The sequence below is a fragment of the Canis lupus genome, chromosome 25 (assembly GCF_011100685.1).
Source record: "Canis lupus familiaris isolate Mischka breed German Shepherd chromosome 25, alternate assembly UU_Cfam_GSD_1.0, whole genome shotgun sequence".
Taxonomy (NCBI): Eukaryota; Metazoa; Chordata; class Mammalia; order Carnivora; family Canidae; genus Canis; species Canis lupus.
In genome coordinates, this window is record NC_049246.1 from 17,511,631 (window position 1) to 17,529,058 (window position 17,428).

At 38.5% G+C, this 17,428-nt stretch overlaps 1 protein-coding gene across 7 annotated transcripts in view; it reads right to left on the reverse strand.

Annotated features, from left to right (window-relative positions):
* IFT88 (intraflagellar transport 88) overlaps positions 1–17,428 on the reverse strand; it is a 135,586-nt gene that overhangs the window by 18,618 nt on the left and 99,540 nt on the right. For 5 of the 7 annotated variants that reach the window (XM_038573513.1, XM_038573509.1, XM_038573508.1 and 2 more), the window contains exons 23-24: positions 15,612–15,718; positions 8,641–8,707 (exon numbers count right to left, since the gene is read on the reverse strand). In XM_038573513.1, coding sequence (XP_038429441.1) covers positions 8,641–8,707; positions 15,612–15,718 — 174 coding nt within the window. Of the gene's footprint in view, positions 1–337; positions 423–8,640; positions 8,708–15,611; positions 15,719–17,428 lie in introns of all 7 variants that reach the window. The other 2 variants (XM_038573511.1, XM_038573512.1) reach the window with 1 other exon arrangement.

Consider the following 17,428-nt stretch of genomic DNA (forward strand, 5'->3'; position numbering starts at 1 on the left):
AGTTACCAACAGTATCCTAAGTGAAAAATCTAATGGCCTTCTTTAGTTTTCAAGGTCAAATTAACCATTATCTGATAATTCTCTAATATCCTTCCCCCTTCCTTTAGGGCTAGGGGGAACTGTCCCTGATTTCTTATTTTTTAAAAGTGCTATCCAAATGAAATCTTTAAAAATTCTTCCTACTGCCCTGAATATGTTACAAACACACTGCCCTTACTTTTTCAATCTCTTCTTAAATTATTCTCTTTTGGTGAGCTGTAAACTCTAATTTCACTATCCATTAGACATTAAAAAAATATTTTTGGTCTTTCTCCTCCATCTCCAAGATGATACTCACTTGGCACCTATGAAGATGCAATCACTATGGGAGATCTTCTCTCATTCCGAAAGTATAAAGAAATTTTTGTTCATACCTAGAAATACTAAAGAACATCAGACAGTACTTTTGAGACCTGTAGCATGAATCTATTGTCCGAATTACTTCTAGGTACTTTGTAGTCAGGCTTATAAATGATCTATTGTCTTATGAGGAAGCTGATCTTCCTTTGCCTCTGCCCCTTCTGAAAGTTAAGGGCCGTGTACCACAGCCATGGAGCCAAAGTACCCTCCCAACCCCTTCCATCCAAGAAAGGAATGTGGCATCATCAGCTCAGATGATGTAGTCCTCACATAATTTTACAAGGCCCATTGCTTGGACCTAGTTTTACTGTGAAAACTTCAGCTCATTTTTACATTGTTACAGCTGTGAGTCTCAGTTTAACTCCTTATTCTTATTCATCTAATTGTATTTATTACCCAACAAAACAGCCAACAGGGATGTATGAAAATTGGAAAAGTTGACTGTGATAGCTCCTATAACAGGCAACACTCAGTTGAAGAAGGCTGTGGAAGGAATCAGTGAAGATATATGCAAAGTACATAACTGATTTATTACATTTTATTAAAGCTCAATTAGGCTGAGCATGGAGCCCAATGCAAGGCTTCACTCACATGACTATGAGATCAAGGCCTGAGCTGAGATCAAGAGTTGGACACTTAACCAACTGAGCCACCCAGTTATATTTTGCATATCTTAAATGCTTAATTCAGTACCTGGTATATAAAAAACATGGGAGAAGTTGAAAGGGAATTGGTATTTATTAATATACCTGCTATGGTCAGGAACTTGATAAATGCTTATTTACTGATAAACGGAAAGACAAGAAAGGAAAAAACTGATGGAATATATGTTGTGTATGTGTATATGTGTATGTGTGTGTGCACACGTATATATATAAATATATATATTTTAAAAATATATATTATATGTTTTACATATTCTATCATTTAAATACATATATTACATATATCAGTAAAACGTTTAGATTGGATTTCCTTTGCTTCCTGTAATCTGTCTCTGATGGAAATCCCAAAAGAGGAGTTTCATGAATGTTTTGACTAACAGCATTACTGGAATAAATATTCAGCTTTTTCCAAACTGGTAACTTCAAATTATAGCTCATTTGCATATATAATTTCTAGAATTTTTGCTTAAAGAAATCCTTTTATAAACTCTATATTCTGTAGTAAGAGGTACACTTGACATTTATCTTCATGTATAGCTAAATGTGATCCTGTGGTGGTAGGAAACACTGAGAATAACCAACTCCAAGATCATATATGCAGTAGAGGTAAGAACATGGACCCTCACTCTACACAGATGTGGACACCAGAATTTCAGGTACTGCCTCTGTTCTCTTTGGTCAAAGAGGAATCACCCTTATTAGGTGCTTGCCTGTGTCAGGCACTGTGTTAAGAGCTTTCTATGTATTAACATATCTCTCCCTCTCAAAACCCTATTAGGTAGGTCCTATTTTCACTCCCATTTTACCTATAAGAAAACTGTGACAAAGAGATTAAGTAATTTGCCCAAGATCACATAAGATGTGGTGACTTAAAAAAAAAAAAGGGTCACAGATGTTGAATGAATACCAGGATTGAGGAATTAATTACAACGATCTCAAATGTAGGGCAATAAGCTAAGGGCCAGAGGAAGGACCATGTTCTATGAAGACACAAAACCTCAGACACTCTGTTATTATGTGTATGACGTATCTGGAGGTGGCTGGGATGTAAACAGCTAAGTCATATAGCTGAAATCAGCGCTCTGATTAAGTGGGTACACGGAAGGTCCCCACCTGTCGCACTCAAGAATATTCATGGAGAGGTTGGCCTGGAGCAGGAAGTAGGCCAACTACAGTTTGGGGCCCAAACCTGGCCCATCCCCTTTTTTTAAACACCCAGTGAGCTAAGAAAGGTTCAGACATTCTTTTTTTTTTTTTTTTTTTTTCCCTCCAATTTTAAATACAGTTTAGGTTCAAACTGGGGGAAAAAAACCCAAAAGAATAACAATATTTTGTGACACATGAAATTTACAAGATATTCAAATTTCAGTGTCCACAGATGAAGTTTCAGAGAGCCCAGCTGTATCCATTCACTTACATGTTGTCCATGCCGGTCAACACGACACAGCAAGTACAGGTACAGCCCTGGAGCCTCAACCATATATTACTTGGCTCTTTACATAAAAAGTGTGCTGACCCCTTGGCTTAGAGAAACACTGTACCAGAGAACATATGACACATAAGCAGATGAGACCAGCAAGGAAGACAGACACAGAGACATTTCTTCAGAATCTGTGACATACAGAATACTTTGGTGCTACAGTCAGTGCTATCAACTCTCTCCTAATATTTACTGCTAATAAAGCTCACTTTGTGTTACACACCAGCTTTCAAATGCTTCAATACCAGGGCATTCAGCACAACTACTCTATGACTTTCTGAGGTGAGGAAGGTACTTGCCCTGGGACGAAGTTGACAGGAGTAACAATCTTGCAAAATATGAGTCCTCAGTCCCTCTGGCTTCTCCAGGCTGCTTTTGCCCTACACATACTCAACCCTCTTTCTTCTAGAGGCCAGCTACATTTTGTTGATGTGATTCTTTGAATTTAGGTCTATTTATATATGCTTTTGCTATTTCCCCTCCTCAGAATGTAACCTTTGGCTGGTCCACAGGTGGTGGGCACTGAGCATGAGTGATCACTCTGCCTGGGATACCACTGAAGTCAGCAAAACTGTGAAAAGATATTCTAGTAAAAAAACATATCCTTGGAGTATATAATCTGAAAACAAAACTTCAAATTAAAAAGAAAAAAATGGCTACAATGTATTTTATAAAGCACACATTCCTCAAAAAGTTAACCATAAAGTTAATTTCTGTTCACTGAGTCATATTACCCTACTCACTTTCAATATAAAATTATTTTTAGTGTAAAACTAAGAGATATATTGTCACAGGAAAAGTTCACACCCAGGACAATAAAAACTAAAAAATGCAGTGAACTATTAAGTAGCACCCAGAATAAATAAAAACAATTTTAAAATGAAACCTTAATAATGCAGTACTGAAATCACAAAATGCAACCATCATGCTAAAATGGAAGATGTAAGATGCCTTATAAGAAGGCACTCGTTTCCTGAGGACAGATACACATGAGAAACAGAGGTGTTCTGTGGATTTCCTGGTTTTTTTAATGCAAGCCAGCACATTGGACAGGAATCTGATCACTCCTTTCATCTGGTCTATCCATGGTCTCGAGACCATACATCTGCTAACTATGGAGACCTGGAACTTGTCAAATATAGCTCTCCTTGTGGAAACTGACTTTCACTGTGACTTAACTTTTTTCTGAATTGTTTGATGTTTTGGCACTGAGCAACTGGAACCTTAACTCCAAATTTGGCATTTAAAAGTCATGTATTTCTACCTCAAGGAGTTAGATTCATTTCATTTTAAGTTCATTCTACAAAAACATGGGATCCCTGGGTGGCACAGCGGTTTGGTGCCTGCCTTTGGCCCAGGACGCGATCCTGGAGACCTGGGATCGAATCCCACGTGGGGCTCCCGGTGCATGGAGCCTGCTTCTCCCTCTGCCTGTGTCTCTGCCTCTCTCTCTCTCTCTCTGTGTGTGACTATCATAAAGAAAGAAAGAAAAAAAATATTAAAAAAAAATTCTACAAAAACAAACTAATGTACTGAAGATCCTGGAATGGATAATTCAATATCCTAAACCAAACACTATTGCTTTGCATGCAGTTTGTATATAATAATAATAATAATAATAATAATAATAATAATAATAACTACTACTCAGTGTGTGCCAGGCATTGCACTGAGCCCCCTTCCATGAGTTGTGCATATAATTTTAAGTTAGTCTCAAGCTCACACCACCTCCCAGGGTAATGACACTTGGGAGTGACAGAGCTAGGGCATGAGGCCAGAGGCTGGATAACTGCTGCTACTGTGAATTTGAATTTGGTGGTAATACTTGTAGCAACCTTTCTATACACTGTATCACATTTACTCTTGTAATATCTCGTTTAAGGTCCCATCAGCTGGGACCTTGTCAGAAATACAAATTCCTTGGTGTGGCCCAGACTGGTTCAGAAATGCTGGACTTAGAGGAGTTTGGCAGGCTATTTTTACAAGTGTTCCAGGTGACTCTGCCATATGCTAAAATTGGAGAATCACTGAAGAGGACAGGAGCTGGGGCTTATTAAACAAACTAATAGCAAAAGTAAGGCTGTAGTAGGACTAGCCTGATCCACAAAAAAAAAAAAAAAAAAAAAAAGGCCAAATTTCAAGGGCCCTCAAGCATTTCATTTTATATAATCTAATCATTCTGATATTTAAGTTCCCTATGGTCCTCTCATCTGGGCAATACTTTAAAAACCTAGATGCAGGCACTACATTTATTTTAACATCTTAAGGCTGGCCTCTTGGATGCATTTAGAAAATCACCCCTTTCCACTATGTGATCTGTGGATCAAATCCAGAGAGAAGTGCCAAATATTTCCATGTTACTACATAAATGTGCATCTCAAGGTTTCACAGGCAGAGGCAGAAGATGGGTAAGATTGGGGTCTGTCACATGTGGGTTTGTACTGGGAAATCCTGAGGTATAATAGGTAAGTGATTGGCACTGTTGAGTGGGAGGGAGAGTGCTGGTGAGGATGGAGGTGCATTGGCAGTGTGCTGCAGCAAGCTCTGAGAGGGCCCCATGAGGTGGAAGGGAAAAGAAAATGAGACAGGCATCCACAGCACACTTTATTCACACTTCAAAGCCAGGACATCCTGCACTGTGCAAGAGCTGGAGAAAAAAAGTCAGAAAATATGATTCTTGAAAAAGTGTCAGGGTAACCAGCAAGGTCACCAAAAGAGGCATTCCAACTTGGGCTGCAGGAGGGAATGAAGAAGTCTGGGATGCCATGTATCTCAAGGGATCAGGAAGTAAAGAACAAAAAGGCAAATGGTGTGGTGGGGGGGGCGAGAAAGAAAGCAAGAACCCTAAAAAGGAAGTATTTAATGCTTTAAACTTGTGCCAAGAGGACCAAACAGCATGAAACCCAGCTTGTAAAAGTGTCTCAGTAACACAGAATTTCGACTCCAAGATTCCCTCCTGTGAGAATAAGGCTTATTTGTACACCAGAATTGTTTGTGTTGGACTTAAAACAGACTGGATGAGAGAAAGGAAAATTTATTAAAAAAGAGAAAGGCAATGGGGGAAGGGCAGGACCAGGAAGCAAATTTGTAACAGAAAGGCCTCTCCTGTGCACTCAGATATCAGATCTGAGGTAGCCTCATATTTCTCTATTGTGAGTCTTTTCTTAAAGATTTTATTTATTCATGAGAGACACAGAGAGAGAGGCAGAGCCATAGGCAGAGGGAAGAGCAGGCTCCCTGCAGGGAGCCCGATGTGGGACTCAATTCTAGGACCCTGGGTTCATGACCTGAGCCAAAGGCAGATGCTCAACTGCTGAGCCACCCTACTATGCTAGCCACCTAGGATGCTGAGGCATCCCTACTATGAGTCTTTTGTTTGCTGCACTAACCCTGACCATGGTGGAGGTCCCAGGTCCAAGTGAGGCATTTTGTTTTGTTCTGAAACATAGTGTGATATAAGGAGTATTAGGGAGAGGTCACCTTGGGAGGCTGAACAGCTCTACACGTTGAAGGACCTAGCACCTCAGTGGCATCTGAGGCATACTTTGATCCTTTTGATGTTCTGAGAGGCGGATGTTAGTCTGCCAGGGATAATTTCTTGGGGTGGGACTGTGGACACTATCCTATGGGCTCTGGCTTAGCACCAAACTATTCAAGGTTCTTAGAGCATGCCGTGGCATTCTGTTAGGAGGTCCTTATGTTTTTGAAGCAAATTTTCAAACATCTCAGACATCTGGGTAACTCAGGCTCAGGCTTAGGGGTTAACACTGGTGACATTTTGCAAGCTTACAAATTACCAGGGAAGGCTCCGAGAATTTAACATAGGCTGTTGGGGGTTGTTTGGGATGCGCTGGTTGGTTACTCTGAACTTAAGAGTTATTTAATTTATTTGAGAGAGAGAGAGACAGAGATAGTGACAGAGATAGTAGGAGTGGGAGGAGAGCAAGAAGCAGGCTCCCCACTGAGCAGGGAGCCCCATGAAGGGCTCAATCCCAGGACCCTGGGATCATGACCTGAGCCAAAGGCAGACGCTTCACTGACTGAGCCACCCAGGCACCCCTGAACTTCAGATTTTTAAGAGGAAGTGTAGAAAACTTAGAAGATAGTGAATCCAGTCCTAGAACTTTAATAAATATTTAATACTCCCCTAGGGGTCACTTAAGACAATTATTCCCTACGGGACAGTCAATTTCAAAAAAAAAAAAAAATCATATCATAGGCTACTTGTTTCCTAAAAGAAAAGGATGAACAAGGACAGCAAGTTGGTCTGGTGAACCTAAGTTCCTCTTAACTGATGCACAAACCTTGTGGGCTGACCTCTTGGCCATTTGGGACATTTTTGGTACATGTTCTCTTATATACAATTCCAAAATCAAAAGCTCCTGAAAGCCAAGTTTTCAGGTGACAATATGTAAACTTCATGGGCATAAAGCCTGACTTGACCTGAAGCTATTTTTAGCCATCATTTATCTTTAGTGTTATTATTCATGTTTCACGAATCAGTAATAGTTATGTTTGACTGAGATGCTCCCTAGGGGTACTATATATGGGTGATGCACCATACAACTTTTCTAAACTCCAAAAAATGTTGAATTCTACAACACATTCAGCCCTATGGGCTTTGGAGAAGAGGTTGCAGGCCTGTAGTTCTCCAGCTTATTATGAGAATAGCTAGAACAGATCTCTCACAACCAGGACTCAGTTAAATCCAACCCCACATGAAAGCAGAAGTGGGGCCAGGGAAACAGAACTGAGCTGACATCTGAGAGTTAGGGGACACTATGGAGATGCCAATGCCCATCATGACCATGGAGGGCTGACCAGATAGTAAATGGCGACTTCCTGATGTGGCAGATGCCCCTTGGCATCCCTGGGACTCAAGCTGAAAGCTACTTCTACTAATTTCTGAAGCTCTGGTAACGACTCCTGTGACCTAAGAGTAAACAGGTGAGGACTGTGAGGTTCAGCTGGAGAAGCTGGACTATTCCTTAGAGAATCAAATTGTCTTGTTAGAACTAGATGCCACTGACGATTGTAACTGCTTAAACCCATCTGGCAAAGCAGAGCTTAGAACTCAGGAAAGAATCTTTGTCCCAACTGCAGTTTCTATCTACAGGAAGTTAGAACACACATGTGCATTTCTCTAGCACAGCACCTGAAACCTGTGTGTCTTTCTAACTAGATTTTAATTTCCCTGGGCACAGGGATCATGTCTTACTCATCCCCATGTCCTTGGCACTTGGCACAGTATTTATCTGGCACCTGATGTGCATCTAATAAATGTTTGTGAATGAAAGGCCTATCTGAACTAGGGTCGCATTTGCCTTTGTCCTGACTCCTAGATCACAGAGATAGGAGAATGATGTTGGGTAGTGCATGGATTTGAATCATGTATGTATGATGGTGCTAAGTATGGATATGAGAGATTATATATGTATTTATAGATCCCACTTTAGCATTTATTTTTCCACTTGGTTTCCTTAAAACCACCAAACTTCTATTACTCCCCTGACAAAGACACAGAAGCCGTATTTTGAGGAATGAGGGAAGGAAAACCTAACAATCTTATTAAGTAATGGTGTGACAAGCAATCAAAGTCAAGGAACTGAGAGATTCAAACAAATTTAGAAATCACCTGAAGCCTACAGTATTTACAGTTGGTCCAAAGACAGTTAGCTGTCATGATCAAGACAGGGACTAGAACCATGGCTCCTAATTCCCAGACTGGCACTATTTCTATAAGAAGAGTGTAAAGACTCAGGACTGCCAGCATTCTTTAAGATCATCTTACTTCTCAAGGTACTGCCTTAAAATGTAAATTTAAAAAATGTAACATAGTAAAACCTCATTAGTATGGAAATCTATATTAATCTATCCAGCATGAACTTACTTAGAAATCACTTAGCAGAAACAGGTATGGTTACTTAAGAAAGTGAAATCCACTAACATTTATAGTCATTTACATAGCAGACTGCTTACAAAATTAATTAGAATAAGTGAGACTTTACTGTGTATGGAACAAAGGATATATTTTTCTGGATTATTCCAGATGTTTCTAGAAGCCTGTGTACTACACATCTGTCAGGAAATACTTACCACTGCTGGCACTGCCCTCTCTTCTGCTGCGGGGACCCCCACTGCCATCTCTGCCAGACTTTATGCGCTAGAACAAGAAGATGAGTTTAAAAGAATAAATATTCTCTCAGAGTTGAATATAAATAAATATTGATTTTTTAAATTAACATTACGTGTAGTGTTTAAGATTCGCTGTTCTTACCCCCTAAAAGCTGAGTTCAAATTGCTCCTTATCTGAGAGTTGATTCTATGGGAGAGATGAGGTTGTTCTGTAAGTAAAGGATTCACAGCCTGCCCTCTACCAGGGTGCTCAGTCTTTATTAAATACTCAAGTGGGACCTCCACTTTTAGCTTTTGAAATTCAACTTCTACAATAAAAGCATGATTAAAACCTCACAAAACACCTAAGATCTGTTCAGTAGTCCACTTTCCCAGGTATAAACTCACTCTTAAAACATAAATATCTTCAAGCTGTGACATTCTTAGGTTTCTTGAAGCAATTTATGGTTATTTTGTGTTTTGCTTAAGTGTTAGACATTTTGTATTGACATTGAATCTGTCTCAGTTCACACTGCCAGATTCTCGTATGTCTAATGCTGTGTTTAGAGACACAAGGCAGTTAGTGACCAGAATCAGACAGCTTTTGATAAATGTTTACTCTACAACTGACTGAAAAATTTTAAACATAGGTTGGTAGTACCTTATTTAGATCTTTAATAATATAAACACAATTTCATATTTAATTCAAAGGACAAGGGACTATTTATTCCCTCAACCCTGACAACTCCCTAGATATTTATAAATTATTAGGTCATGGATGGAATTATTGACATTGTGGTCTGCTAGGAAGAAACAAATTTCCTTTCAATAACTTAAGACTTGTTTCTGTAAAATGGAACACTCTCCTAAAACTCAGGACTTTCACATATATGTAAACATGCTCACATTTTTTGTTAAAAAAGAAACCTCCCTTGAAATCCCATCTCTCTTCCTTGACCCTTCACTTTTGAAAATCTAAAAATGATTTAACAAAATAAAAATTTTAAGGTCTATAATCAGATTTTATCTCAAAACTTGTTTTTCATCTCACCATAGATTATTTCTAGCATATCTAAAAGACCTATATAATGCTAAAATAAACTCACAAAGACAAATGCCCATGTAACTTGAAATTTTTTCAAATCAAATGTGAGAAAAGATCTTGCATCCTGTTTTAGTAACCATACATTTAGAATAGGACAATTTAAGAAAGTGAGCACTTTCCACAATCACCATTCTTCACCCCTTCACACCTATTCTTTGCTCTCATCTAGAACTTCCCAATCCTTTAGCTCCTATCCATATTTTCCTAATTAATTCCCTTAAATCTTTATTTTCATCCTAGAATCACCCCATCACCTTAAGGACAACTCCATCAGGACCTCCAGGCCCCTTGCTTGCCCACCTGTCTTTCTGCTCTACTCACCAAGAAACCTAAAATCTGGCTTGATTCAATGACTTCTCTTCTTCCTCTCCTATTCCCAGGACACTGTGCTCTACTGGACACATATCACATAAGCACATGACAGTGCCAGCCTCCAGGGGCCTCCCCACTGCTGGTTCAGCTCTGTCCCCACGGAATAAGCATATTTTTAATACACCACGTTCTGTTCTTCTCACCTTTGGAAACTGACTGTGCCCCTCCTACTTTGTGAATAAAAGGCAGCCTGCACCCGCTGGATGTGCCAGCTCCCTCCTTCCATGGATCCTGTCTGTCTGCCATACCCTTCTTCATCTTCTTCCCAGCTCCCACTCATCCCTTAAAGCTCAGAGCCACTCTCATCTCAGGGAAACTCCCCAGCACCCATGCCCTCCTTACACTCATGGTCTGCCCTGCTTGTCTTTTTCCTTCACTACTCTCCTGTGGGCAGAGAATGTGGAGTTTGTTTTGTTTGGGGTGGGGGAGGGGCAGAGGGGAAGAAGGGAGAGAGAGGAAAAGAGACTAAGAGAGGAGGAGCAACAAGAGAGGGAGAGAGAGACAATCTTAAGCAGGCTCCATGCCAGCATGGAGCCCAGTGTGGGGCTACATCTCACAACCCTGAGATCATGAGCTGAGCCAAAATCAAGAGTTGGATACTTAGCCACTTGGGTGCCCCAAGAATGAGGGTTTTTATCCCCTTCCATCTGAATACCTATTTGCTGCTGAAAACAAACAAATTCCACTCCTAAATCTTATGGACTTTGTTTTCTAATCCTCTTTGAATTTCGGCTGATACTTTTCCTTTTCTATTTAGATTACTAAGTCTTTAATTCCTGCTCCTGCCATTTTGTTCTTTTCCAGACATACAGTCAAGTTTGACAGAATGCTTTGCAGCTAACTTTATGGGTTCAGTGAAGAAGAAACATAAAACATCTCTTTATAAAGTGGCACTATGAGGCTCACAGTGCTAAGGGCCAGGTCACACTGCTCCAGGCCCGTAGTAGGCAGGTGTGGCAGAGAAGGTCTCTCTTGCCTGGCCAAACAGCCCAGTGCCTGGAACTGCTTACTGATGGCACTAATGAATACTTGTGTAAAGTTTTCTTCCTACTCTGGAATGTAGGTCCCCCAAGCACAAAGGGGAGAACAGTCTTTTTTTTCCATAATAGTTCCAGGAAGAGAAACAAGTTCTCTGAAAAATCAGTCTAAATACATTTCTCGCTTTAACATTTTAAAGTAGGAGTTAAGGATTCAGGGGGATACTCTACCCTTGACCCAAATAAACTTGAATCAATTTATCTTTCTTTCTTTGGTCTAAATAAATCCTTCTCCATTTTTAAATAATTTTAAAAAATCCATGGCCTGATTTATTTTACATCCACTGCCTACCTCCCCACCCTCCAAATCAGATTCCACACCCTGAGCTGGTATTTGATCATTTGCATGATGACCCTGTGGGAACATATACTTTAGATAAGTGCTTTTCAAAATTTAGTGAATAGAAAAATACCTGGAGGGGCTTGTTTGAAAAAAACAAAAACAAAACACAAAGAGATGCTTGAATTTAACTCTGGGATAGGTTTTGGGTAGGTTTGAGGTGGGGCCCAAGACTGTGTAATGCTAAGACATGCCCAGGTGATTGTGAGGCTCCAGTGGTCCATAAAGCATGCTTGAATAGCACTGTTTTGAGACCTTAACGCCTAATCAAATTCTGGTGAGCAAGGTACATTTTCATTTAATTCATGGTATGAGTTCCCAACTTCTGTGAGTGCAGAGTAAGGACAGACTATGTATCAACTGAAAATAATGATTTGCATCATCCTTTTCCAGTACTATTCATAAGGTAGTAAGGCATAGTAGTTAGGAACCTGGACTTGGGAACCAGCCTCCCTGGAGTTGAAGCCTAGGTCTGTCCCCAAAAGGTGTGTGACCTGGAGGAAGTTACTTAGCTACCATGGGTCTCAGTTTTTCCGTCTGTTTAAAAAAGTAATAATAAAGCCAAATCCAACATCATAGGTCTACTGTGATGATTAAATTAGTTAATACATAGAGTGCCTGTACTTATCATGCACTCAGTAAATGTTAGCTGTTGCTGTTATTAATGTCTAGTTAAGCAGATGTAATCATATGGAATTAAAGGGAAAACTGTAACCAGAACCATGAAGAGTGCTAACTAACATTCACGAACATTCATCCAGCATCTTCACTTCTTTTCCTTCCTGCTGCCAAACTTCCACGACTATTAGTACTTCCAGAGGAAAGGAAGGGATAGGACTTGGGGTCAACTTTGTATTCCTTTCAGCATCTCTAGGTAAACATTTGATGTGATTATCTATGATATCCCTGCTTTCCATTAAACGTCCATTTCACAAACTGTCTCCAGTTCACAATACAGAAATGTTCTTCTTCAGCAAGAAACATCAAAATTAGACTGATTGTAGAGAGTCACCAACTCTAAAAAAGATAGTTGACTAACTGTGAAGATGTTTAAAGAAATCACGGCCTATCTATACAAAAGTGCATTAGCAGGCATTAACAATGATTATATGAAGACATTCTGATGACATAGAAAATGTTAAGTTTCTGCATTAGGGCAGATTCTAAATAAACACAGGAAAAATAACAAGTTTTAAGTTCAGATTTAGAAAAGAAGAGTGTCCTTAACTCAGAAGTTTATTTATTATACTTTATGTACTACGCAAACCAGGAAATAGAATGCTCTGCCCATGGGCTCACAATCTCAGAAACACAAACTGAAATGGGATATGCAATAATTAAAAGATAAATTAGCTCTCAGTGAGAACTCTTTTTAAGTCTCTTCTTCCTAGGACCTTTCTCTTCCTTTATTTTTTCTCTTCCACTGTGTATTTATAAGCAAAACATAAGTGAGAAAACTTTAAGAAAATGTTTCTTTTTAAAAATTTTTAAAAAGATTTTATTTATTTGACAGAAAGAGAGAGAGAGAGAGAGCGCGTGCGCGCACAAGCAGGGGGAGTGGCAGGCAGAGGGAGAGGGAGAAGCAGCCTCTCACTTGAGGAAGAAGCCTGATATGGGGCTTGCTCCCAGGACCTTGGGACCATGACCTGAGCTGAAGGCAGATGCTTAACCAACTGAGCCACCCAGGAACCCTGAAAATGTTTATTTCAGATTTAATGAAAAGTACCAAAGAACAAAGAAATTGATTTCAAGGGCACTGAAAAAAGAGTGCTTTGTGGATGAGGACTGTGACTTTGACTGTAAAGAAAGATTAGGCAGTAACATTTGAGGGAAAATATTAAAGAGAAGCTATAATGAGAGAAGATATCTAAGTGATCTTAGGTTTTATACAGATTACAATGAGGACAGTGATAAAATATTACCAAAAGAGACACTGCTCAAGTACTGTGAGACATTAATAATCAGAGTAAATATGTAAGAGAAACACTGGATAATCTAAATGCATCTAAATGCATCAATAGTAACTTGTATGAGTTTACTAAAGTATTCTTAATTAAATCATTAAGGAATTATTTTAGTGAGGACAGTGGAAGGATATCAGGTCTATGAGAGAGAAAGATAAAAATTGATTATATTCAATGTACATATATTTTGATGGAAGAGGAATCAAAAGGCTGGGTACTAACTAGAAAGAAAAAGCAGTCTCAATGACATTACGTATTCATTCATAATAGTATCCAGTAGCCCATAGCAGTCAGCCAGAGGAAGAAAGAGTTTAACACCACAGAGAAAATGCATAAAGGAAAGAGGATACGATAAGAGGAAAGGCAGAAGGAGAGAGGAAACCAATAAAGAGGTGAAGTACTACAAAGACTAGAACCAGCACATGGGGAAATCAAGTGATAAGAAAATTGTGTAAAAGCAACTCTCATTTCTTTAAAGGGGGCATATTTGGTCTCTAATTTCCCAGGGACTCCTCATAATCAGGGTTTCCTACACTGTAGTTATATCCCTTGGAAGCCAGCTGCAAAGGAAGTCCCAAGGAATCCGTGTTTCTTACACGTGGAATTCCCTTGTGGGCTGCCTGCAAGGCAAGTCCCAGGGGGTCAGAAGGGCTGCTACTTATTGTGTAAAAGGGGGCCACACTGGAAGTCTACTAAATCAGAGATAGCAATACATATGTCAGTCTTCCTGTTTAAGGTTATAAGTTGTGAGAAGTATATTATGAAAGATCCATAATTTGTATTAGTCGTGTGTTCTCTGTTCAGTATAAACTTAAACTGCAGATGATTAAACTTAGGAAGTCTTAAGACTTTAACTCTACATACCTCTGTGGTTCTATACTAAGTAACTTAACGAATCTAATTTTAAGCTCCAAATAATGTTCTTGGTTTGAAATATATAATTTTTTTGATTCTTCTTAATGAAACACATTTAATAGTGATTATGATAACAATTATGATAACTTGAACTCTGATTTATCTCCATTTAATTTTACAAAGCTTTCATACAGGTTACCTAATTTAGCAATTGGTACATGGTAGTAAATTGGTTTTCACAGCAAGTTTTAAACTATTTACCCTACCATGGCATTTTGATACCAACTTGATGTTTTATAGAATTTTTAAGGTAAAAATCTATGTCATGCTCATAATCCTTAAACAACTGATACTTTAAAAAACAATAAAACAATCAGATCACATCTCCAAAGCAAAGACAAGATAACCACATTTTGAAGCAAAGACAAGATAACTACATTTTGAAAGCAAATATGGAACTTAGATTTAATTATCTAAGATAATTTCTTTAAAAAGTCTAACCTTAAAGAATATATTTTTCTGTGAAAGGCAGACACTCAAAAATCATGCTAAATTTTTAAACATTCTAGGCTCAAACTTAGGAGAGATTATTTTCTTAAAGAAGTAAAACTAAGAACACTGTTATTCCATATATTGCATGAAACACAGAAATACACTTAAAATGCTTCCATGTATATTACTAATATTCTCAGAGCCATGCTCTACTACATAATGAAACAGCTTAAAGAAAAAGTACTATTATCATATACAATTGCCTCTTAGTTTCCATGGACCACTGGATACTCCAACTGAAATTAACTGTATAAATTAACCTGTAATTTATTTTGTATTGTGGAAAGTTACAGTGATTTGAGTAACCTCCACGAAAGTATGTTGACTCTGATGTACTTTCTCCTATTAAGAATTGGTTCTTCATGAGACTCCTAACTCTGGGAAATGAGCAGGGGGTGGTGGAAAGGGAGGTGGGTGGGGGGTGGGGGTAGCTGGGTGGTGGGCACTGAGAGGGGCACTTGATGGGATGAGCACTGGGTGTTATGCTATATGTTGGCAAATTGAACTCCAATAAAAAAAGAAAAAAGGAAAAAAGAAAAAAAAAGAATTGGTTCTTGATAAGAATTTTATCTTCAAACTAGAATTTTAGGTATTCTTCCTTTTATGACACAGCAGAAAAAAATTCAACTTTATTTTCCTAAGAGAAGCTCTCAGAATCACCGTTCGAGCTACAGAAGACTGACATTTTGAAAATTAACAGACAGCAGTTTTTGGCCCATATGAGATACCTGTTCTCTTATTTCTTTCATTTTTTCCAATCTCTTGAGTTTTGTTGCATATTCTTGAACTTCTTTTAATCCAATATCTGTACAGAGACGAACCAAGAAACGGAGACCTAAATTGCAAAATATAGTTTTAGAAAAATATTAATGCCCAGTGTTGAAAATATAACAAATCAATAAAGTCAGTCTTTTGGGACACAAGTAGGATTGATACTTGCAAATAGTGTTTGTTTCTATTAACAACTACAGTTTGTATTCTCTGGCCCTAAGGTGACAGAACCTCCTGGGAAGGGGAGCTAAAGGGATGGTTCTCTCCACCTGCCCTACCCTCAGGCGAGGCCACACCATCTACTTAGAGCCCTTCCCATACTCTTCACGTCCTTATCTGCTTTTCCTTTACACCATTTAGGACCACTGACATGTATATTTGTTTATTATCTTTCTCTTCCCAGGGGTTTTCATCGGTTTTACTTTTCACCATATGCACAGTGCTTCAACAGTGCTGTACACCAACACTCCACAAGAATTTTTAAGAAAGTCAACAATTCATAACCACTGACATATTGCAAAAGTAACAGTACTAAAATAATTTAAAATGTCACACATTACTATATAAATTGCCCACATACATATTTATCTTAATAATTCACACTAAGGTAATTTTTATATATTGTACAAATAATACTAAAATATTTCTCTTACCAATCTGTCCTTAGAAAGAGTGGCTTCGGGGTATTTATTTAATGTAAAATAAAAATCAATGTTTTTGGTAGATGTTCTCTGAAATTTAGCATGTCATCTGAACTCTATAGAGCAGGTTAACTTTTGATAACTTAAGAATACATTTTAAGAATGGAATTATCCTGTTGGGTTTATCAAAAAACTGTTCTGTTCAAAATGAGATATTACATGAGTGCAAATGTTTTTTTTTATAGCTATAGTTAAGAGAGACAAATTGTATTTGCTGTGAAAATGATCTAGGTCAAAGCCATCTTGAACACTCCCTATGGCATAGATAATCATTCAAGTTTTTAGAGTGAATCTTTTTTTAAAAAAAGATTTTATTTGTAAGTAACCTCTACACCCAATGTGGGGCTCAAATTCACAACCCTGAGATCAAGAGTCACATGCTCCACAGACTGAGCCAGCCAGGCATTCCCTCCTTAGAGTAAATCTTAGACTCTCAATAAAGAAAGAAATTTGGATTTGGCTGGAGATTCTCCCTTTACTGGTCCAGAGCAGAGGTACTAAGCTACTGCAGTGGTTCTCAATCAGCAGCAGTTCTGTCAATGCAATTTGGCAATGTCGGTACATTTCTGTTTTTCACAATGAGGGGGTGTAAGTGCTAGGAACATCTGGTGGGTAGAGGCCAGGAATGCTGCTAAAACATTCTATGATCCATATGATGGTCTCCCCCAGTACAGAATTATCTGATCCCAAATGTCAATGGTGCCAAGGGAAAAGTCTTGCCTAGCAGACTTTCGGGTTGCTTTATTTTTACAAAATGATATTATTGCTACCTCTCAATCTCTAAATCACCAGTTTCCTAAAGTGATCGAGATTAAGAATCACATCAAAAAACAAAAAACAAAAAACAAAACAAAACAAAACAAAAACAAAACAAAAAAAACCCCCAAAACCTTCTAAAAGAAATGGGAAGGGAGCCTGGGTGGTTCAGTTGGTTAAGCCTCTGATTTTTTGCCTAGGATCATGATCTGGGGCTGCCCCCCACCACTCCTGTGTTCTTTTTCTTTCAAATAAGTAAACAAAAAAATCTTAAAAAAATTTAATAGGAAATGAAAGATATCTGCATCCACTGCAAA